The sequence below is a fragment of the Pituophis catenifer genome, unplaced genomic scaffold, assembly GCF_029215685.1.
Source record: "Pituophis catenifer annectens isolate HBS135680 unplaced genomic scaffold, rPitCat1.0.hap2 SCAF_1, whole genome shotgun sequence".
NCBI lineage: Eukaryota > Metazoa > Chordata > Lepidosauria > Squamata > Colubridae > Pituophis > Pituophis catenifer.
The window spans coordinates 272,941,452-272,966,759 of NW_027256881.1; the positions used below are offsets into that span (position 1 = coordinate 272,941,452).

General features: G+C 35.3%; 1 protein-coding gene across 2 annotated transcripts in view; it reads left to right on the forward strand.

Annotated features, from left to right (window-relative positions):
* The window catches only part of EXT2 (exostosin glycosyltransferase 2), a 66,712-nt gene that overhangs the window by 19,959 nt on the left and 21,445 nt on the right, over positions 1-25,308 (forward strand). For both annotated transcript variants that reach the window (XM_070936008.1, XM_070936016.1), the window contains exons 7-8: positions 411-504; positions 21,598-21,729. In XM_070936008.1, coding sequence (XP_070792109.1) covers positions 411-504; positions 21,598-21,729 — 226 coding nt within the window. The remainder of the gene's footprint in view (positions 1-410; positions 505-21,597; positions 21,730-25,308) is intronic.

Here is a 25,308-nt window from a genome sequence, read left to right on the forward strand (position 1 = left end):
CTGAAAACTAATTTTCATCAACATTGTAGTTAAACAAAGAAAATGTTGTATTCTAGGCTTTCTCCTTTGTTATGTTAAGCAGGTACAAAAAACATTAGAGGGTCTGCATGAAATAGAAAATGTTTTGACATTCAAAACAAATAGATTCTGTACCAGAAGTTTTGCCAAATTTCTGGAACAGCTATGGTTCAGCAGAAGCAAAATCCAAATTATGGATTTCAGCCAGTATGAAATTTACAAGGATGGTATGTGCCAGCCTTGCTCTGCTGACTCCATAAAATAATAACAATGGTTTTATGGTGTGTACATGCCACCCCTCCTTTATCACCTCCTCTCAGCAGCTCTCACTGTGTTCCTGGCTTAAGTTTTCAAAGTATTTCTTCTTTTTCTTTTCCTATATCTACATTTAGAGCTTCTGTGGTGATACCTGAGGAGAAGATGCCTGAGCTATACAATATTCTACAGAGCATACCCCAGCGGCAGATTGAAGAGATGCAGAGACAGGTACAATTAATATTCATTAATCTGAAGAAATAGGTGTAATATAAATCATTGTTTTGCTGTGAGTCTAATGTGTGCATATATGTTGGATAACTTTATATGGGGTAAATGTTAAAATGTTTTGTACGTTTCTAAATGTTAATGGTTTCTTCAAAGGAGGTGCACAGCATTCCCTATTGGTAAATTATGCCATATAGGTACACTAACATTACACAAACATAATATTCTATACTTCTTTTGGAAAATGAAATGAATGATATGAAATGGTAAATGAATTAGAATGAATAAAAAAGACATTTGATTACTTGCTTATGGGAGTTCTGAATGATTTTCACACTTTCATTAAAGTTAGGACTCTCAATTAATGTATTTATATGTTTATTTTATTTATTCATTAAATGTAATTGCTGCCTTTCATCCAGGAATTAAAAACTGCATACATAGCCCTTTCTTCTCTAATTTTATTTTTGGCACATCTATGCAAGCTACCCCATTTGTCCAGGCCAGAGAACATTACAAAATAATATTGTAACCTATGACAATACTGTTTTTAATTTGATTATTGTTTAGCTTGATAATGATGGTGATTTTTAATGGACTTTGTTTCTTTGTTTCTGTACTGATTTACCTGTTTGAACTATGAGTAAAACATATTGGGAATCCAGTTAGTGCTCAGATGACAGACTTCTAAAAATATCAGGGCTGTAGGTTAGTTGGAAAATGTAAAGCTAACATGTAGAAAGAAAACAGTAGGAATTCTTTTCTATATTATTGTCAAGAAAACTACGTGGATATACTTATAAAGTTATGAGGAGTCAAACTTTACTTTGAGACCTTGGTCACATTACTTCACTCTGCTCTCCTCCTGTAAATTATTATTATATTTTTATCCTTTAAAAAAAATAATTCAAGGGGGCAAACATACCTAATATTCCTGCCTCTTATTTTCTTCACAACAACAAAACTGTTAGGTGGGTTGGGCTGAGAGAGAGTGACTGGCCCAAGGTCATCAAGCTGACTTTTATGCCTAAAGTGGGACTATAACTCCCAAGTCTCCTGGTTTCTAGGCCACGACCTTAACCACTACACCAAACTTGCTCTCCATAACTCAATAACTATGGACTCCTCTGGGAAAGAATGATAGCACAGACACCTAAATAAATGTTGGTCTGTATATTAAACAATTTGAATTTTGTCATGCTGAAGATTATTTTACATACTTTATTTATAGATTATGTAAAACAGACTGTGGCTTTGTTAGCATAGTAAATGAATGAATAAAAGATTAAATAAATAAATATAACACTTATAACACTTCACAGATACTTTTAAGAAGGTGATAGACAGCCATATTCTGCATTACAAAATGGAAGCCAGCATTTTAATGTGCAGGCAGTCTCAGGTTAAGAATGAGATGCATTCCTAAATCTGTCTTTAAGTTGAAATTTTATTAAGTTGTAACTTGAACTTATGAATGGGTTGCTTATTACTAATAATGGCAGATAGCATTCTGCTTCCTTTCATTAACTGTTGAAAACAGGGTATGCATTAAAAACATTCTGCTTCAGGTTTTCATGAAAACACCACACAGCTTCATTACGTTATCAGCTTGAAGGAAGAGAATACCATTCTTAGTTTTTAGTAATTGATAATCCTTTCGTAAGTACAAGTTTTCTATAAGTCAAACATTCTTAACCTGGGGACTGCCTTTATGTGCTATCCAAATTCTGGGAGCAGTGAGATACCTGCGTCTCTGTTTATCTTCTATATTTACGCAGACATGTTCTTATGACTGTTATTATTGTCTATACTAAGTGTTCAATGAAAAAGAGGAAGAGAATAAGTGAGTAATTATCTAAAAATGTAGATAAAAGGAAAATTGGGTAAATAGCAATAGCACTTAAATTTATATACTGCTTCATAGTGCTTTTCATCCCTCTCTAAGTGGTTTACAATGTCAGCACATTGCCCCAAACAATCTGGGTCCTCATTTTACCAAACTCAGAAGGATGGAAGGCCAAGTCAATCTTGAGCCGGTCAGGATGGAACTTCTGGTAGTGGGCAGAGATGGCCTGCAGTACTGCAAAATTGCATTCTAACCATTGAGCCACCAATAAATGATAAATGCATGTGATTTAGGAGAACTGATATTTAAAGTTCAGACATAAAGTCTGTTGGAACTTTAAAACAAGTTTGCTTCTTTTTAGAATGATAATCCAGCATTAGTTTTAAAATGTGAACCTTCTGTTTTGGACTGTAGATCAGTTGAATGCTCAAAATTTCTTTGGAAAAACAAAGCCTGGAACTTGTTTTAAAGAACTTTAATGAGGAATCAATCTATCAATCCTATTCATTATAAAAATAAAAAGTGTCTAGGGAATGTAATCAAGGTTACAAGGAGGATATTGAAGTATATGAAATCAAGCATAAATATCAGGAAAACTCATTCTGTAAGGTAAGGGCCAAATTTATGAGGAGGTAATAGTTTTCCTACTCAAGTCAATTGACATGAGGCAGTCCTGGAAACTAATATGGACTTGGATTATTTATGAGGTAATTAGATTACTTAAGTCTGAGAGAGAGATCCCACTGAGGTTTTTGTTTTGCTATGAATTTTTGCCAATATGACAAATAACCAGAAGAGGTCTCTGCTCCCTTGATTCATTATGATTTTCATAGCCTTTGCTAGACTCTCTATTTGGAGATTGTGCTACAATTGTGCTAGAAATGGTTAACTTCTGAGTACTATTGAAAATAGCAAAGAAGAGTTGATCTTAATGTGATCAGGTATCCATATTATTTAGCATTCTACTTTTTTATTATACTATTACATATTATACATACCCTGCAAGAGTAATGCATAGAACTGTAAATACATATCCTTAAATTTGTAATTATGTTTATAGATACTTCCCTTCCCTGTTTCTTTTCTTTTAGTCTATTGAGGATGCAACATCTGGCAAAAATGTAGGAATGAAATTAGAGCCACATCTGTCAGTGTTCTGAAATCACAGAATTGTAGAATTGGAAGGGCTCCAATGGTTCATCTAATCAACCCCCACCCTGTCAATTCCAACATAGGCTATTCCAGACCTGTGTGAGTCCATTTTTGAGCACTCTTTATAACAATGAGATTCCTCACCTTCCACATGTAATTTGTTCTTCTGCTGAACTCTTCTTTTAGTCTGAAACTTTTGTTCAAAACTGTTAGGATTTAACAAAATAATTTCTTTATTTGTATACTCAAAAGTATTATTAATGGGTACAACATTGCAAATGTTGATCTTTGAATCAATCTGTTACTCTTTTTTTTTGCAACATTCTTGGAGGGCAATATTCTGACTACTGTATTGTTCAATTAAATTTTTAGTTTCATTTTACATTGCAGGATATATATACTAGTTGAAGCTGCAAATAAGAGTATATTCTTAAAATCTTATTTTTATATATGGGTTTAAATATTTAAAGATTAAATACTTTCCTAAAAATTAATGCTAATTAATGCTAGGTTTTCTTAAAATAGTGAGTTTTACATCCTTTTCAGTAGCTTAAATATAATATTTCTTTTACTTGTATTTTGGTATATAATGCTTACAGTTTCATTATATGGTATTTTAAAAATGGATTATTAATCAGCTTAGTTATTTAGTCAGTAAAGAACCTTATTTACCTTTTTTCTAAATCAATATGTGCTAATTTGTTTCTACTGAAAAGGATAAATTAGTAGAATGAATTCTAGAGCATAGTACAGTCAATGTCAGTTGACTTGACGTACATTATAAAAAAAAACCCTCAGAATGTGACTAATTTTAGTGTAACAAAAAACTCATGAATTTTTTTTTAATGTTAATTTTTTAATGTTGTTTAACTTACCTGGAAATCACTGTATGGGGATTTCTCCTAAATTCTACAATAACTACCAATATTTGTATCTATGGATTGTCTTGGATTATTATTAATACATTTTTAATCTAGTTCAAAATTTCTAGTATTAATTAAAAAATTAAATCCCCATATCTTTGTTGTGTTAATAATATAAAGTAGTAGGTTTACTGAAATTTGATTTAACAGACTTCAGATACAGTATCATCCCACTGTTACTTAATTAACTAGAATCCATTAAATCAAGAGTGAATCTATTATTGGATATTTATTGAAAACAAAATCTTTTATGTCAGTGACACAGTTATGCAATTGGCTAAGCTGACACAAATTACTTAAATTCATATTAAACAGATTTTGGATTTAACTGATAATCCCTTCCCATTCCCATGAATGATCCATTAACCGAAGGTTTTATTGTAATTGAGTCTACTTTCATTTGGACTCCCAATATACTGTGTGTGTGTGTCAATATATCAATAAAGCCAAAAGCATATCTTTGAATACTTGTTAGATAGAATGTATTGTATTTTTTCTAGAATAAGTATTCTCATTTTATAAAGCATAACAATATATTCTATATTTTATATAACAGTATATAAAATATACTGGTTTGCTAAACATATCTGCTACTTCGTGCACAGAATACACACATTTCATTTATGATCAGTCTTATTTATTAATAAGATTTTATATTAAGGCATCTGTGGAATCTTAGAAGTGACATAAAGTTATTTGATATTTGTTAAGAAATACATATTCAGAAAAATTGTCTCCAGCATAGATATTAAATGGAAAAATAGTCCGTGGATGCAAATGTTTAATTTGTGTGAAGATGTGTGAAAACTTCTACCACCTGCTCAGCAGCTGTTCATTTTTTCTTTCTTTTTTCTGTCTCTTTTGCTATGGAACTAAATGATTGGTTAAAGATGGCCCTTGACACAGAGGTTAAAAACATACTTGTTTTCTATCTAATATGAAGTGGATGAGGTGAGGATAACAAAGGAAGTGTTATGGTTCTTTAGGCTATTGACTGCAGATCCTTGCTGGATTCTGTTCTTTCCTTTCATACTTGTCTTAGAAGAGTTATACTTCCTTGCTGTTGTGGAAGCATCCATGGTTAAACAAAAGAATAGGTTATAAAGCTTTAGGAGCTGAGTTGAGACAATTCATAACTTAAACCCGATACTTGGGGCTGGTAAGAAGCAAAGATACTACCGTGTTTCCCTGAAAATAAGACCCTGTCTTATATTTTTTTGAACCCTGAAATAAGCACTTGGCCTTATTGCCATGCGCTCAAAAGCCCGATTGGGCCTATTATCAGGGGATGTCTTATTTTGGGGGAAATGGTATTATTTGATGGAATGAGAACCCTTAGAGAAAATTATTCTTTTGTGTAGTTTTAGAATATTTTCTTCTATATCGTTTATGTATGTGATTTGATGTCTACTATATTTGTGTCCCCACTTCCTGAACTATTTTTAAAACTAATGTAATGTGCTTAACGTCCAGATATAACTTCAAAAGAAACATCATACGTGGCTGAACAATTTTTGAATTGCATCAAAATTTCATCCCTGCAGCAATGGATGGAAACTAATTAAGAAGAGAACCAACCTAGAACTAAGGAAACATTCCTTATAGTTAGAACAATTAATTTGTGAAACAAGTTGCCTCCAGAAGTTGTGGGTGCTCCATCACATGAGATTTTTAAGAAGAGATTGGACAATCATTTGTCTGAAATGGTCTAGGGTTTCCTGCTTGAGTAGGGGATTAGAAAACTTCCAAAGTCCCTTCCAATTCTATTATTCATTATTTTAGATTTTTCTGGTTCATTTAATGTAATGTAATATTTAATCTATGACATTATTTTCATGACTATTTGTGATTGGCTACAAGCAGATACGTTTCTTGGTTAGAACACAATTATTTGCACAAGTTTATGTAATTATTTTCAGTCCCTTGCTTCTGCTTTACTCCTCAATTTGTGCAAGAAGCAAAATAAAGTAGGAAACCACAGCTAAGCATAGTTGCCTCCAGAGATTGCTTTGTCTTGCTGCTCAATTGAAGGATAGCAAAAGACTAGCATGCACAGGCATGAAATTCACGCATATTATAACTTATTTATATTTCCATGTTCTGCTTTTTATTTTATTTTTTATTTTTTTATTTTTGTGGGAAAAAAGGAAGCAGGAATATTGAGTGTGTTCACTGCCTTGAGCTATATATAAAAAAGTGGATTAAATATCCTGCAACAATACCTTTAACACCATCAAACAAAACATTAGCCTATGCCAGATTCTTTGATAGGTGGCTAAAAATGTTAAATCCAGTTTAAATATCCGGTTGACCATGTGACCAACCATAATGATAACTGTATGACCAACCATAATAATAAGAATTCAAATAGACAATATAGCACCATGGATTTACAATTCTTGATAAGAAAGACAAAAAAAAGTCTGGATTGTGGACATTATAGTAACTGGAGTCAACAGAAGAGAAAGAACTGGAGAAAATTAGAAAATACAAAAATCTGCGAATAAGAGTATTATGACTCTGGCAAAAGAAAGCAAAGATAATGCCAATAATAATAGGCACCTTGGGTGCAATCCCAAAACAACTAGAGCACTACTTGAACACCTTCAGTATTGACAAAATAATCAGTCAATTGCAAAAGGCAGCTTTGCTTGGAACAGTTTGCATCCTGAGGCGATACACTTAAACACCATCAAACGACATCTGCCTATCCCAGGTCCTTGGGAAGGACTTGATAGGTAGACAAAAATGCCAGATTCATTCATGATACTGTGATGAATCATAATATTAATAATAAATATCTGGCTGACTATGTGATCAACCATAATAATAATTAATTTGAACAGGCAGTGAGCTTTATGGGAGAAGTTCTAGTGAAGCACTATACTTAATACTTTTAAGTTTTGAACACTGAAAACACAGGAAAAGCCACTGCCTGCATAATTCTGATCCTTGTATATATAAGGACATTTTAGCATCTAAATATTTTTTCTAAAGCCTTCATGGCTACTCTAACAAAGTGCTAGCCTGCAGCATATTTTTTGATTGCAGGCTCTTTACCCTTGTTGGTTAGGATAATTGGGCATAAGCCATTCAACATTTCAGTATCTTCATTGTGAATTCTAAGATTGGTGGTGTTTGTCACTAGTTTGTTCTTCTTTATATTTAATCTCATTTTTTCATTGTCCTCCGCTGCGCTTACAGAGTCAATCAGTCAGTCAGTCAATCTGTTTGCTGCCCATCTTGCCGTAATAATACTGTTCATGGTACTACTGTATGATTTGGGAAAGTTAAATGTAACACTTAACCGTATATCCCTTTGTGTTTGAGGTGTCATAATTTAAAACCAGTTTGATATTCCATTCGAAAATAGTATTTGATAATCCACATATAGTGTAGTATTAGAATACGTTCAAACATATGTATGTGCATGTTTGTAATATTTGTACTGCAACCATGTAGAGTAACATAGATTTAAAGCAGCTATTTGTGGCTATAAAATGCCTGAGAAAAGTCTGAAATTAGAAGTGAGTTATTTGCACTGAGATATGTTCTAATTTAAGCACTTTCTTGACTATTTGATGACTACTACATTAAATTTCTATAGTTCATACATTAAAACATATTGGTTCTAATGTTGAAATAATTTCTAAACTGTACTATTTTTGTTAAAATTGTTTTATATATTTTAAATGGTTGTGTCTCATAAACAAAAGAAACCTTTAATGAAGAAACAGCATAAATCCACACACACACACACACAAAACTTACTGGCAAAATGCTTTTGGATAGGTATATGAGTTTCTGCTGCTGAGGGAAAATGCATTCCATACTGTATTGGAACTAATCATTGCTGTTAAGATTGGTGTGCAGTATTTTCTCATGGGTGGACTTGAGTTGTTTAGAAGCAAACATTATTCAATGTCACCTCACTTTTGAGAGCAGCCAAAAAACACCTTGAAATCTATAAACCAGAAATAAGAAGCTGTGGTATTTTGTGATTTGAAATATTTTGTGGTGTTAAAATGTGGAAGGTGGAAGATTTTCTTTTCCTTTTCCTTTATCTCTGACTTGCACTGAGATCTTAAGCAAGTCCTACAATTCAGATTTTCAAATAGGCTAAACATTTAGCCATACAAATCTACTTGGAAATTTAATTACTAATCTACTTGATCTAAATCTGCCCGATACCCCACCACTAATTCTGCAATCTGATTTGTGTTCAGGCTTAATCCATGCATTTATGCCTTTAAAAGAATAAAAATATGGTGACCATGTGTGCATGAAGAGTGTAAATGTCCTTCTTCTGCCCCCCATCTCCTCAAACAAAGCTCCTTCTTCTAGTTTTACAGAAACCAGAGGCTTCTTCTGGCTTTATCTAGCCCCAGCAGACTTGCTGCTTGGAAGAGGCAAGAGCCAATTGAATTTAAGAAAGTTAAAGCATGCTGGCTGAACACATGGATATTTCAAGACCACCCCATGTCTGTTAAGAAGCTCTATAGCCAGTCTGATTTCTATAAAAGCCCCTTAGTAAGCATTCTTCTCCAACTTGCCCGCCCTTATGTTAAATCCACATGGAGCCTGAAAACTAAACTCTCGAGTATGCCTGAAGTAGTCCTATAAAGCTATCCTTAGTGGTGATGATTATCCCATAATCATTGTTTGACCTTTGTAAAAATAAAAGATCAAGATAGCAGGTATGCAAGAATACAAAATAAAATCTTAATACAAACTTTATTTGTTTTTCTATTCTAATATTTTTTTTCCTTCTTACAATAGCAACATAGGAAAACTAGTTAGGAAAACACGTTTTGCTTTTGCCTATTTTTTTCTTCCCATATCAAATTTGGCCCCGTTTTGTTTTTGGAGAGTTTTCCTTTTGATGGCTGGTTCTTACATATTTCTTTTCACATTTATTCTAAAAAGAATAAATAAAGATGTTCTGTGGTTTAAGAACTGTCCATAGTTTTCCTTTTTTTGATACTATTGGTATGTGTTGTGTTTTATAGATGTAAGACAGGTGGACAACTTTTTTAGACGAGCAGATTTGGGATTTTGAGAGCATGAACTGGATATAATGAGAACATTTTTTGCTATGGGATACTTGTCTGCTCACAAAGTAATCATACAGCAGGCGTGCTGGTCCCCAAAAAACTGGCTCTCTGAAGTCCAGTGGAGCCTAAAGAAATTTTCACGCATAATTATGGTGTGGAAGGATACGGCTTTATTTTGAGGCATGTCAGTTTCCTATGATATTTCATTCATTCAATTTTTTAAAATGTTGGATGGCTGAAGAGTCTGGTGGCACTAGCAAGTTGTCGGGATGCCCAATAGTGTGTCAGCACCAGGTTGTCTGAACCCAGTATGACAAAACAAAGGTCTGTTCGAAGTGTAGGCTTTAGTATAGACTGAATTCTCGTGAGAGAATAGGAACTATGAATTTTAACTGATGTTTTCTTGAAATGGGTACATTTTGAGAAGGAATTTAGAGGATACCAAAATGTGACAACAGTACATAAGGGGGTGGGGTGGGGGAGAATGGTACAAAGAAATAGTAGGAAATGAGTTAAAAGCTTTGCCAAAAAAACAGAAATGTATTGTTTTATCATTTCAAAGGGAAAAACAACAGAAGTGAATTACAGGCTGACTATGAGAAAAAACATAATAGTAAAACCAAAGCAGCATCACTGAAAGAAAAATTGTGTAGTTTCTGTGTGGGTGGTTCAGGGAATCATGAGACTTGAAGAAGTCATTCATCAATAGTGAGCAGAGAATAGAGTCTGAGAACTCCTATACACGGAATAACATGAAGTGTTACCACACATGAAAATATTAGAGAACAGCTGCAGAAAGGAGGAGCTGATAACAGGTTCCTAGAGATATATAGTATGAAGTGATTAAGTCTCAAAGATTCAAGGAGCATAAAGGGGGATATTAGTCTTTAGATACATTTGGTTTTATTATTTTGAATTACAGTAATTTATTGGTGAGCCAGAAGCGTTTTGGGGAAAGTGTATCTAGATCAGGATGGGCAGAAGCTAGTTCAGGTAATACTGCTAGACCGCTGGGCAATTTGCAGTAGTTTGGTAGTGATTTCTGGTTCCCAAATGTCTAATAACAGAAATGATATACATAAAGGCTCCCTCAGTATAACATTAGATTTGAAGACAGAATCAGGAGTGCTTCTTGATTTCTAGGTTGTATCTTTTCTTACCTGAGTCATTATTTTTCAGCAGTATCTACTTTATGGGCATAATGTATTCTGCAGTACTGAAATATGGCCACCTGTGTTATTTTTGATAGGTTTTTGGTTGATATTTAATCTGGAAATAGACAAATATTAGATTTAAATTGAAATAAATGGAAATGTATTTACCTTCCATCTAAATTGCTGATATTTGTTAACATCTTGGTTTTCATTGCTAAGCTGGGATAAGGACACAATGATGTGGAATATAGAAAGACTTCCCCTTATGTGCATCCCACAGTACTCTTATCTGTTCAGAGATGCTGACAGGCTCAAGCAGATGATGGAAAACATACTGTTATTTCATCAAGCATCTAATGAAGTGAGCTGTAGCTCATATAAGCTTGTGCTTTTTAATAAAATTGTTTAGATGGAAAAGGTACGACCAGATCCTGATTTGCCATCAGAGACTAACAGGGCTTTTTCCCACAATGTGAAGAACTATTTCAATAACATTCCATGCCATTGTAATATTTATTTCATTTGGGGGTGGGGGCTTGGGTGCATTTTGAGTAGTAGCAGTTGAATCTTATTTTCTAGTAGCCATCTTAACCATATTACTGTGCAATGAGCAAAACAAGCTGTAGGCTTTAATGGGGAAATAATTCCATCTTCCCCCTTCTCCTCCATCTTTGCTGTTGTTATTGTCATGCCATTCTCATTTTAATACCAAAAAGGAGAGTGAAGTTAGTGCTTTTCTAACCTTTTCATTCAGGAAAAAAACCCAAAAAGGAGAATTTTTACTTTTCCAAATGCTTCAACTCTGACCTCCAAGTGGGCTTCAATCTCCAGGTCAAAGCAGACATTTGCTGGAGTAAATAATATATGTATTTGTTTTTAATGCTACATTAACAGCATGAGTGACTAGTTTCTGTGACCCTTCCCCCTTTTAATTTAATGGGCTGCTTTTGGCTCTTCTTTAAAGAGGACTCTGCGGAGTAATTTTGGCTCTTATCAGTTTGCTGACAGCTATATAAGCTATTACTGGCTCCAGGCAATGTGCGCAGGCATGAGAAATCTTCTGTTTTTAAACTCAAGGGGGAAAAATCGTATTAGGTAGATTGTGAGCAAATCAGACTGAGGTCTAAGGGAAAACTATCTAATAGGGCTGCATACCAGCCTTTCTTTTGCCCTGTATGTAATAACAGGATTTACCGCTAGTCAGACTACAATGTATTTGATCCATGATTCTAAAAATGTAATTTTAAAAATCATTATGAGCAAATTCTAGGTTTTCAAATGGTTTTTAATTAGTATATTTGACTTTTAACCATCCATCTTTTCTCCTGAAAAAAACATGTTTCTCTCTGGGGGTTTATTAGAATTCTTATTACATTGAAAAGCACTTTTATCCAACTGCCATTTGTAGTATTTTAGTCTGTGTAACTTGAACATCTAACCTCACATTAATCCTTTCTAGGCTGCCTTTCTAGAATTCTTTCTTCGTTAATGTCAGGCCTTGACATTTTTTCCCCCAGCTTATCAAATATATGAAGCAGAAACCATTTTTTCCCATTCTAAAAGATCCTTAGCAGCAAGAAAATAGTTCTGTATTGGAAAATAGTTCTGATAACTGCCACTTACTAGGAAGATTTAAGTGGAATTGTAGAATCTTAGGCATTAATTTGGATGCCTTTTAAAAAGATCTATTAAACAACTGTCTTCTAGAAAGATAGAGCATTCTATATTGTGTTGTTCAGGTCACATCTGTAATTCTTTGTCCAATTCTGATATCAAACTATTACATAGACAAGGATAAGATAAATGGTTAAAGATAAGCTCCACAGAGCTCAGGGCTATCTCTGTTATTTTTTAACATCTGCATGAAACCGCTGGGTGAGATCATCCATCACCACAGGATGAGTTATCAGCAATATGCTGATGATACCCAGTTATATAACTCCATCATGGATGAAGTGAGTGATGCTATTTCATGGTGCCTGGAGGCTGTGGCCTGGATGGGGAACAATAGATATCTGCTGACCCCAGGTCAGCTGAAGTGGGTTGGCCTCTCTGTATCCAGGAGTTTTATCATCTTTGGTCTTGGATGGGGTTTGCCTTGCATGGAGATCCATGCAACCAGCCATGGGGCTGGTTGGTGCCCTGAGAACCCTCCCTTTGCCTTTTTAATTATTTTTTTAACAGAGTTCATCCTTGCCACCTTCTAAATTTTAAATTTTTAGCTTTTATATGGTGATTTTATATTTTAATATTTTTAATATTTTATTGTACATTGTTCAGAGTCCCTTTCTGAGGGAGATGGGTGGTTCAGAAATGTGAAAAATAAGTAAATAGATAAATCTATAAAAAAGAGTAGTGCAGATAATAATGAACTATTAAAAAACAATTATGGGAAGTGTTGAAAGTGCTGGATAGGTTTAGCCTGAAGGAGAGAAAACAAATACTTTACATTTTACAAATTGCTTAGCTTCACTGTCCTATAAAACAGTACCATTATCTATTGTCATCTATTATGAGAATTCTATTCTTTAAAACTAGAAGTTTATTTTTTAGAAAAGAATAAAATTTATATTTATTTATATATCATCTTTAAAAATTGATTTATAACCCATATTCTGAGTATTGATCATAGTAGTACAGGAACATTTCACATCCTCAGTGATGCTCTTGCATATTTCATGAAATAGGATTAGGTCCAATTTCTGCTAATTCTAGATTTCAAATCTGAAGGTCTCTAAATCTCTTTTAGAGGGAAACTATATTAATTTGATTCACAGAAACCTCAGGAAGTTTAGTACTTACTTTACTGGAATAGAATAAAGAGCAGCTCAAACAATCACCAGCATAAGAGATTTTCAGAAGTAAGAAGGCCCTGGAGGTCTATGTGTATTAGAGCCAGTGAATTTGCTTTGTCTCTCTCTCCCCATGGGAAATCTTCTATTTTGTTAGTTTAGTGATAAATCAATTTTGTGACAGTGGGTGCTTATTTATTTATTTATGATGTTGGAAACTGATTAAAAGTTTCCAGCCACATTTAAACTGCCCACGTCTAGAGTCAGGCAGCTTGTAACTAAGGTAGATGCTAGGGACATTGTACTAAATCACAGTGGGAAGCATCAGTATGCAGCTAAGAAAGCTGGGAAAGGTGTAAGCAGATCCTCAATTTATCTGCCAAGTAGGTTTTCTAAACACTGTTTTATTGGACAGTGGCTCCTGCTTTACTAACCTCTAACCTCTATGGTGCTTGGAGGTGCTACCCACTGACCAGCCTTGTCTTTGAACCTCCCTTGGTTCCTGCCACCTCAAAGCCTTGCTGCCGGATTCCTATATTTTTCTTGGGACTTCACCTCTCAGCAGGATGCCTACAGCAGGGAAAACTGATCCACCCTTAGAACATTGATATATTTGAAAGTGATACTCTCGAGACTAGAAACCTATTGCTTTCTATTTCAGGAGCTGTCCATCACCTGTCAAAAAATGTAGCTGAATCCTTTTCACCTTATATTCAGTTGGCAATCATATTGTAACAGATAGACTACACAGTTGTGGGCAATACGGAATATTGCCTCCTCATCTATAATTATATTTGCAGTAATTTTGGGCAATGTGAATATATTGTGTGGATTTGGCTTTGTAAGATAACTAATGTAATTTGAGGTTGGTAGAATACTTAGTCAAAATAAGTTCTAGAATTTGGGGGGATTGGGTTATTTATTGGCTCCCTGATTTCTGAACAATTTCCACATTGTTCTATCCAATTGTTCTTGAACACTGTTGTTCTCAGGTAAGTGCATGGAATTCCATGTCCCAAAGATGCTTTTTCAAGCGGCAATTGGACTTTTTTTTTCTTTGAAGATATTTTGCTTCTCATCCAAGAAGCTTCTTCAGCTCTGACTGGATGGTGAGGAATTTTGTTCCTGAAAGGAGATCTTTCAGTCAGGGCATTTGTTTATTTAGTTCATCAGTTGGTTCTGAAGGCCTGAAAATACTTGATCCTTGTTTTATGACCATGGAGATGCTGAAATGACTTAGGACAGGTCATAAGTTTCTATTTTCCATGTAATTGTAAGTTTGAATGGCCACCAAACAAGATGTAAGTAAATGAGGACTACCTGTAGTTCCAATATAAATAATCTGAATAAGGTCTGACTATGTGGCTGCTAAGAGTCAAGTCTGACTTATTTCTTTATTTCAATGATTCATAAAGACCACCTATCTCATGACAATGATTCTGGATGGCACGCAAGGATTAAAACCACAGCTACAACCAAAAACTCACAGTGCCCGAGGTAAATCAATACATCTCAATGATAAAAAGCCGTATCAGCAATAGAGCTTGTTTAACCTCCTGGCCCAAATGCCTGGGGAAACAGCCGGGTCTTCAGACTTGGGACTTGAAGGAACAAAATCAAAATATTAGCATATAATCCTAAACAAACAGTGCAAGCAGAAAGAAAGAATGAGCGAATTTATATCATCCTTTTCTTTTTGTTATTCTAAATCCACCTAGAAGCTACTTTTGTAGAAATAACAATGGCAGATCAGTGACTAAATCAATAATTCTGGTGACCAATAATTTCTGATTATTGTGTTGAGGAGTCAGTATAGTACTTAGTATTCTGTCTGAGCTGACAATTCCTTACTAGCCCAGCATAATTTTTGGTTAACAGCTACTACTGCATTTTATACCTTTGTTTGGAATGAGAGAAATGAAAATGCAGCAACTGTCTTGGATTTTGTCAACTTTTTTTGCCTTGGATGTTTGAGACAAATGGGCATCAAGGAATTAAACATCAAATGAGATTAATTTTTCACAAAGTCCTCAATATTTCTTCTTCTTCCTCTTCCTCCTCCTCCTCCTCTCTTCCTCCTCCTCTCCTCCTCCTTTAAACATGAAACTCAGTCAACTGAACATTTAAAAATGTATCACAAATATCATTGATTGGTGCTGGTGGTTGATAAGGACTTGGTAAGGACTCGATAGGTAGACAAAAATGCCAAATCCAGTCTGAACATCTAGCTGACTGTGCGATGATTATTATTAATAATAATAATAGCACAGTCAGCCAGATGTTCAGACTAGGTTTGGCATCTCTGTCCACCTATCGAGTGCTTACCAAGGACCTGGGATAGGCAAATCTGGATGTTTGACAGTGTTACAGATACCGTTGCAGGATGGCGCTGTTCCAAGTAAAGCCACCTTCTGCAATTGACTGATGGCGAATTTGTCAATGCCAATGGTGTTCAAGTGGTGCTCCAGTTGTTTTGGGATTGTACCCAGGGCGCCTATTACTATTGGCACTACCTTTGCTTACTTTGCCACAGTGTTCTATCATCATCATCATCATCATCATCATCATCATCATCATCATCATCAATTGTTGCTCCTCTATCCTGGTCCTGTTAGACCTCTCAGCGGCTTTTGATACCATCGACCATGGTATCATGTTGCACCGGTTGGCGGGGTTGGGGGTGGGAGGCACCGTTCTGCGGTGGTTCTCCTCCTACCTCTCTGACCGGTCGCAATCTGTGTTGACAGGGGGGCAGCGGTCGACCCCGAGGCACCTTGCTTGTGGGGTGCCACAAGGATCGGTCCTCTCGCCCCTTCTGTTCAACATTTATGTAAAGCCGCTGGGTGAGATCATCCGTGGCTTCGGGGTGGAGTTCCATCAGTACGCTGATGACACCCAGCTGTACATCTCCACCCCAGGCCACCCCAATGATGCCCTTGAAGTGATGTCCCAGTGCCTGGAGGCCGTGCGGGCCTGGATGGGGAGAAACAGGCTCCGACTCAACCCCTCCAAGACCGAGTGGCTGTGGCTTCCGGCGTCCCGATATAGCCAGCTGATGCCATCGCTGGCTATTGGGGGTGAATCACTCACCCCCACGGAGAGGGCTCGTAACTTGGGCGTCCTCCTGGACGCACGGCTGTCTTTAGAAGATCATTTGGCGGCCGTGGCCAGGGGGGCTTTCTATCAGGTTCGCCTGATACGCCAGTTGCGCCCCTTTCTAGATCAGGACTCCTTACGCACAGTCACTCAGGCACTCGTCACTTCCCGCCTGGACTACTGCAACGCTCTCTACATGGGGCTCCCCCTGGGGTGCACCCGGAGGCTCCAGCTGGTCCAGAACGCGGCCGCGCGGGGGATTATGGGGGCGACGAGGCGCTCCCATGTGACACCTCTCCTGCGCGAGCTGCACTGGCTCCCGGTGGTCTTCCGGGTGCGCTTCAAGGTGTTGTTGACCACCTTTAAAGCGCTCCATGGCTTAGGGCCGGGGTACTTACGAGACCGCCTTCTGCCACCAATAACCTCCCACCGGCCAGTACGCTCACACAGAGTAGGCCTCCTCAGGGTGCCGTCCGCCAGACAATGTCGGCTGGCGACCCCCAGGGGGAGAGCCTTCTCTGTGGTGGCGCCCACCCTCTGGAACAACCTCCCCCCAGAGTTACGTACAATAACAGACCTCCGGATTTTTCGTCGGGCCCTGAAAACCCATTTATTTCAACTAGCTGGGCTGGCTTGAGTCAAATTTTAAATTGATTTTAAATTGGAACAGTTTTAATTATGGCCAAGATATTTAATTATTTTAATCAGTTTTTTAGATTTTGTATGTTTTGTATGTATGTCTTGTTTTTACTTTGGCTGTTCACCGCCCTGAGTCCTATATTGGAGAAGGGTGGTATAGAAATTTAAACAAATAAATAAATAAATAAATAAATTGTAGGGAATAAAATACAAAACAGTAAAACAAACAAACAAAATGAAACAAAACAAAAGCATACATTCAATACCCCTCAATATTTTCTACTTCTACAGTATGTAGAGTTTATATGACTAGGAAAGCACAAGCATTGGGCAAGGAGAAGATGGACCCTTTATACTATCACCAGGAAATCCCTCAGAAGAAAGATGATAACTTCAGAAGAACTTTTATTTTTCAGGTGTACATACTTATTCTTTTACATCTTAAATTTGTGAATGACTATTTCCTTACATAAATATATAGATCAGTCTTAACACTGCTGTATGCATAAACAAATACAACTGGTAGATATTATATAATGCCTATTTATTGTTATCCATTTGAATAAAAATGCAAAAAGTAGAAACCGGTTTGTTGATTTTTAGCAAAGTTAATGTAATAAAGCATTTTATTTTTCCTTCTTAATGTCACCACTGGGAGTCATATCAGTGAGCCAGATGTATTTCAGCAATCCATGGAGAAGCCATAGAAAGTGGTCCCGGATGACAAATATTAGAAAGGTCATACAATGGTTTTGAACTAAGGACTTTGTGATTCTTGTAAATTTGAAACTGAAAAAGAAATGAAAATAATAGATTTTGTTTTCTACATCCAATTAATTTTAAGATCAGATGATCTAGATTAAATACATTGTAATAATGAATTCTGTAGTAGAGTAAGTTGTGGTATGTAAACTTGCTAAATATTGCCAACAGTATTGTTTAATATACTTAAAATGGAAAGGCTTTAAGAATAGTTTTAATGCCCAGTTGTTGTTCAACTTTTTCCACATGAAAATGAAATGAGCAATATCTGCCCATTAGAATCATGTGAAAAGAAGACTGGTAAAAATTTTTTTAAAATAATTTATTTAGGGGACTTCCATCTCTTCCCAAATTCCTAGGAGACATTGTAATGTGTCCAGACATATCACTTGGGAAAGAATAAAGAGTTTTTTAAAATAAAAAAACTTAGAGCTTTATCTTTCATCATGTATCTAGTATCATTATTTCAAAGTAGTCAATTTAAACATTTAATTGATTCCAAAGCCTGCATAGACAAACTAAAAAGCCATCCAAAAATATTAATCTGGAACACTTATATTCAGCACACTTAATGCAAGTTTGAGAATGTATTTTATAATATTTAGATTATTTAAATATTGGGTACTAGCATGCTGTTAATGGCAGAAGGGAAGTTGATAATTTCATGGCTAGGAAAAATAAGCAAAAGTTTAAATTCATCACGTTCTTTGCAAGTCCTGAAACTTAAATTAAAGGCAAAACTAATTTAAAAATTGGATGAAGTGTAATTCTGCTAGAACTAACTGAGCTAAAGATAATAAAATATATACGAGTACTCTGTAACTTATTTTCAAAAGCAAAGCTTTCAAAATAATGTCTGTCAACATGAAAATAGCAATACTTCAAGGCCTCATAAACTGTGTGAAGTGTGTCACTCTGGGAACACTTGACTCTTGCAGTGGGGCAAAATGTTACAACACCATGGCGCCTGACATTTTAGCTTAGACAGTTAACTTTTACTGCCCTTTCAGAAGGCCATCGTCTTCTTTTCTCTTAACATTTTATTTTCTTCCCAGTTAGAAGTTGTAAGTGATTAAATGAAAATCAAAGATTTTTTCCAGACGAAACATAGCGTCCTCGTGTTTAATATGTTTCTATTAATTTTGCTGTTTTTTGCAACTTAATATTTACTGATTTTGGCATGCTAACTTGAACATCTGTCATTGGTGCAATATGGAGTGTTCATGTATTTTAGAGATGCAGTATGCTATGGTATAACCTGATGCTCCTTATTCTTAAATGAAATACTTGTAATAGAGTTTCCATATAGTTAAAGAATGTAACAATTTGCCTCAATAAATGTCCCTTTAAGTAGATAAGTTTCTGCTGATGCTTCTTTCAGTAAGAAGCTTTTTGCTCTGATAGCCTATAGGTTTGCATAGCCTCTTAGAATATCTTATCACTGTCCAATATTAACATACAGTTCATTTGTTTATGTCAATGTAATATGAAATATCAAACTTCATCAATAAAGGAGAATATTTGTAGCTCGGGGTTGAAAAGTTACCAAGTTAGGGTAATGAAACGTCTGCAAGAAAAGAGCCTCGGTGATGCAGCAGACTAAAGTGCTGTTAAGTGCTAGCACTTAGCTGCCAGCTGCCTGCAATTAGTGCAAGTTTGAATCTCACCAGACTCAAGGTTGACTCAGCCTTCCATCCTTTTGAGGTAGGTAAATTGAGGACCCGGATTGTGGGGGCAATAAGCCAACTTTGTATAGAACAACATCGCTTGGGGGGGCCGAAAGCCCTAATAAGCAGGTATATACAAAAAAGTATGCAGGCTATTGCTATAATGCATTGTAAGCCACCCTGAGTCTACAGAGAAGGGCGGCATATAAATTGGACAAATAATAAATAAATAAATAAATAAATAAATAAATAAATAAATAAATAAATAAATAAATGAATGAATGAATGAATGAATGAATGAATGAATGAATGAATGAATGAAAACAAGCAAGCTCAGAGAGCACCAAGGACACCTCATATCAAACTTCAGTGGGCCAAATATTCATTAACAGCTCCTGCTTTATTAGAATCTGAAAGCATTGGCTGATATCTAATATTTAGGCTGCCATCCTGCTTCCAAAACTGTTCAACATCTCCACAAAACTACCTGGGGAAACTATTTGGCGCTTTAGAGATGATTCCATTAATATCAGCCAAGCTAAACATGCTGTGCCGCTTGCCTTAATTTGGAAAACACGAAGAGATTCAAGTTCAGAAGCAGTCCGGAACTGTTTATCTGCTATTCCCGGGAGAGGGTGAATTTATACAGAACAGACTAATTTGTCATTAGTGACAAATTGTCATTAGTATACAAATAGCACCCAGCTCCTCCAGGGCTTTTAAGTAACTATGGAAAAACTTTAGGATTAAATAGAGTCTCAAGAGACACCATAAAATAGTTTCACTATTTTAAGAATCACTTCCTTTAAACCAGGAAGTTTCCTGTTTTATATAAAGTGTGACTAGAAGTTATAAATCAGATTGGGACAGTTCCAGAGGACAGTTGACCATACCATGCAGTTTGTCCATATCCATGGATAGCTTAAACTAATATTGATCCTAGCTATATAAGAGAAAGTTTAGATACCCCTAGATACTCTCATAGTTGAATTAAAGATGGCATCCAGAGATTTTACCCCACCCCCTCCAAATTGTAATTTGAAAGCATTATAACATGCTTCTGAGAGTTTTGTAATAAAACCACTTATTGTATCAACCACTTTTTCAGCGACCATTCAAAGTTGCAGCAGTGCTGAAAAGGAGGCATACAACTGTCTTTCAAAGTTGCGGGTGTCACAATGTCCACACAGTCATGTCACAATTCTTGTACTTGGCATTTATGATAGTTGCGATGTCCAGCAGTTATATGATTGTCAGTTGTGACTTTGATAGATGGCTTTCAGAAGCAAAGTCAGTTGGGAAGCCAGTTACAAGTTGTGGACATATGACATCACCATGGGGGATTTGCTTAATGACCCCGAACTGGAACTGATTAAGTGATGTTGTAAGTTGGACACATTTTATGTTATGATCATGTCACTTAGCAATGGAGTTGCCAGTCCTAATGGCAGTCACTAAATGAGGACTACCTGTATACATAAAAGAAGAGATGAAAGAGATAAGTCAATCCCCTTATAATACAAGACAAGATGGAAGAGATTAATCCAAAAGAAACTTTACAAGGTATTTCTCAAATCTTAGCAATTGGGGATCAATAAGTAATCTGCTTATGGTGCTTCATACCTTATACCTCAAATAAAAAGATGTTATAATTTCTGAATTTATTCTGATGCACTTTTGAAATGTACATGGTACACGGTTGCTTCTATAATGTGTCAACATATTGATTATAAATTGTTATTGCATCTTGAATTATGAGTTAGGCAGTATAGATATGTTGAAATAAACTAATTAACTAATTGAATGGTAATCCAGATTTTAGATTGTTTACTTTTTTATTTTTAATATGGCAGAGCTATTGTAACTAAATCTACTTTGATTTCAACAAATTCAGCTTCTTAATAACAGTAGCTTAGATTTAAATATTAATAGGTGACAGCCATATACAAATGATTAAAATTTGCTATCTGGGAAACAACCAATGTGACATAATATTAATTATTCTTTGCAGGCAAGGTGGTTCTGGGAAGCTTACTTTCAATCAATGAAAGCTATTGCTATGGCAACTCTTAAGATTATCAATGACCGAATCTATCCGTATGCTGCCACATCATATGAAGAATGGAATGATCCCCCAGAAATTGTAAGTGAGATTATTTATTTATTTATTAAATTTAATATGCTGAACCGCTCTATAACAAAATATAATTTATTAAATTAAGACAATGTAATCATTTGTCAGATACATAAAATAACCAGTTTTTATTTAACTGTAATTTATCTAGAACAATAGAAATATTATTCATTTATATGAGATTTGGCTAATAATCAGTATCCTGGTAGATTGAAGCACTGATGAAAACGCTAAAGATTGGTTATATTTCTGAAAATAATTTCACAGTTTAACTAATTTTACACAAATCATGGAATTAGTATTATTGCTGTTAAATAAATCAGAACTTTTAAAACATAAAATTGCAGGATCCAATCTGAGTTGGTCCACAGGGCCAAAGGTTTATTCTTTCAAACCTTCAGGCTTGGAATGTCAGTTTATTTCATCCTTAGGAAATTTTATATTATGAGCTAATATATAGAATGTGTAACTCAATGTTATGGATAATTTTGAGTTTTAATGGGTAGCATAAACATTAGTTTATGCACCACTATTTAGTAATCACCTGGAGAATCACTGCATTTAATAAATTTAAATTTGTAGATTGTTGTCATAAAGCAAACTGTTGCAAGACAGAAAATGAACCCCTGATAAATAAAAATATATTAAGTTGTATAAAATTGAATTGTGTCAAGTATTGGAGTATAGCAGGAAATGATCAAAATACATAATAACATGGTTTTGTTACTGGAGCTAGACTGATCTGAGTTTGTGAGTCTCCTTGGAAAGACTGAGTCCACAGGTAAATACTTCTTAAAAAGGAGAATCAGATTATAAATGAATGAATGAATGAATCCAATTAAAGGTAAATTTATATTTGGTTGGTCCTATACTCACCTTCTGTATTCTGTTGTAACCAGAGAATTTGTCCATTTGTTTTTTTTCCCCCTCTTCTAGGTTTCATTATACCTGACACTGCACCTTCTGTTGCTTGCAATCATATTTAAGGACAAATGTAATGTCTTTAATATATTGACTTTTTCCTTATGAAATAGTTTTTGTTTGTCTTGGAAAACTGCTTGAACTCTTTTCCAGCCATAAGGGAGCTTTTGTGTGTGTGAGTGTATGTTATTGTTGTTGTTGATTTAGCCCTCAGAAGTTTGACTAATATGCCTGTATGATTAGATCAACCTATTGTGTTAAGTTTAATGTTAAGAAAGCATTTTATTGAAAAGCAATTGTATTTTGGGTGTTGCATGAAAAAAAAAACAATTTATCAGAAATTTTGAAAATAAAATTAAGATCATCAAAAATATTGAATTTTTCATATATGTTTCCAGGGAGAATTTTATAACACACATTGCTATGATCTTGTCGCATGTCTTGTAGAGTGGTCCTTGAAAACATAATTGCCTTATGTTATTTTATATGAAAAAATATCTCCTACATAGGGTAGAAGAAGCCTAATTAAATTGTATTAGTTAATGTGAAATACTGAGGTGGGTTTTTTTTCTTTATTGATACTTCAGTATACCAACTCAAACATTTGAAGTATTCAGTTATTCTTACAACTTTCCCACTTAAGTAGGTTGAATAATAATACTTTTCATGTTGGTAGATCTGACCTGAAATTCAGTGTTTGAATAGCTCATATATTTGATTTTTGAAGTATTATTACATTGAATTTAGATAAGACCTGTATAAAATTAAGACTAATAGCAGTTAAGATAAAAATGTGGATTATTTCTGTCAGTCTCATCACAACCTAGTTACCGGTAAGTCTATTTTTGACAGCTGAATATAGAAATAAAAAATTTAAGAGGGTTGTACTGATGTTACTTGAGAACCAGTATAGTGGTTAAGGCATCAAACTATAAATAAGGAGACTGTGAGTTCTAGTCCTTCCTTGGGCACAAGGCCACCTGGGTGACCCTGCGCCAGTCATTTTCTCTCAGCCCTAGGAAGATCACTTCTGAAAAACCACTTCTGGTCACAAATCACAAATCACTTCTGAAAAACCTTACAAGAAAGCTTATCCTGGCACACTCTGAGAACTGGACATGATTAAATGAAAAAAAAAAAAAAAAACAACTCACTATTCATTCAGTGCCATTGTAATTTCCCTATATATGTTGAAAGGGAAAGTGAGAAATGTGACTTGTGCAGTTTGGATGCGGTTACATTATTTTTTTCAGAAGTTTTTCCAGATATATAAATATCTAAAAATTTGTGGATCAGTGTATAATACTTGCTAAACTCAAATTATGTTTTAATGATAGGTTATGTTTTAGAGCTTATTAGAATATGTGACAATTGAATCAATTGTTTTCTAAAATGGTAAACTTTAGATATTAGCAAACAGAAGAATTGAAGCAAATTAAAGTTGCCAATGTTTTCCTCCTGATCAGTTGTGGATAAGAAACATGATAAATATTCACTTGAAGCATCCAATAAAAGAGCATTTGTAATCATCATGTATAAATTAAAATTTTCTTATTTATTATTTTCTTATACTTAATTCTAGTATGCTATTTTTGTCTTTTTTTCTTAAAATTCTAATCACATGTATACTCTGTAGATTGCTAGTGAAATGTCTACTGGATTGTAGGAAATTATTTTGCAATATACAGCACGAAAATTGGCTGTAACTACATGGGCAGGCAAGAGCAAATCTAAATAAGACTTCTGACTTTGTTCCACTGTTCCTATTTTTAACCTTTTTAAAATGCGTACTGAATGTTCCTTGAAGTCAGTGTTGACTCCTGGCAACTGCCTGGACTAATCCCTGCAATTTTCTTGACAAGATTTTTGGAAGGAGTTTGCCATTATCTTCTTCCTAGGATGTCAGAATGACTTACCCAATATCAGCCAGATGGCTTGATGCCTAATGTGGGACTAGAACTCACAGTCAATGCAGTTTCTATTCTGGTGCCTTACACACTACAACAAAGTGGCTGTCTTTTAACCTTTAGTTTCTTTTAAATTTTCCTGTGCCTCCTATTTCTCTTCATATACCTCTCTCATCCTTTCTTCATTTTCTGGTACATTCATTTCCCCCCTCCCCCTTCATCTCTGCTAGCTGGTCCAGATTTTACATTCCGTTGACACCAGCCTCCCCTAACTCAATGATCTTCAGATGTGCTAGGATTGCAACTACAAGAATTCCCATCTTTCAAGAATTCTGGTTTAGAATTTGGGACTTGCAGTGCTCTCACATCAGACATGTGACTTTGATACATGAAGCACGTACAGTACAGGCAGTCATTGAATTATGACCACTCATTAAGTTATTGTTCAAAGTTACGATGGTGCTGAATTACGACCAGCACTCCATGGTCATGTGATTGTGACTCAGGCACTTGGCAACCAGCTCATACTTGCATGATCACTATTTGTGACCTTCCCTGCTGGCTTCCCACAAGCAAAATCAGTTCCCGCACTCCATCACATGCATGTAACCACATTCTGTAGTGCCTGCTGTGGTACCCCCCTCAACCCCCTCTCCTTACCTGGGATTCCTGCCTCTTCTTATCTAACAACCTGCATGGTTCTGGGATTTTGATGACAACTGGGTTTGCCAGGATTGATATTAGGCTTTACAATCACATC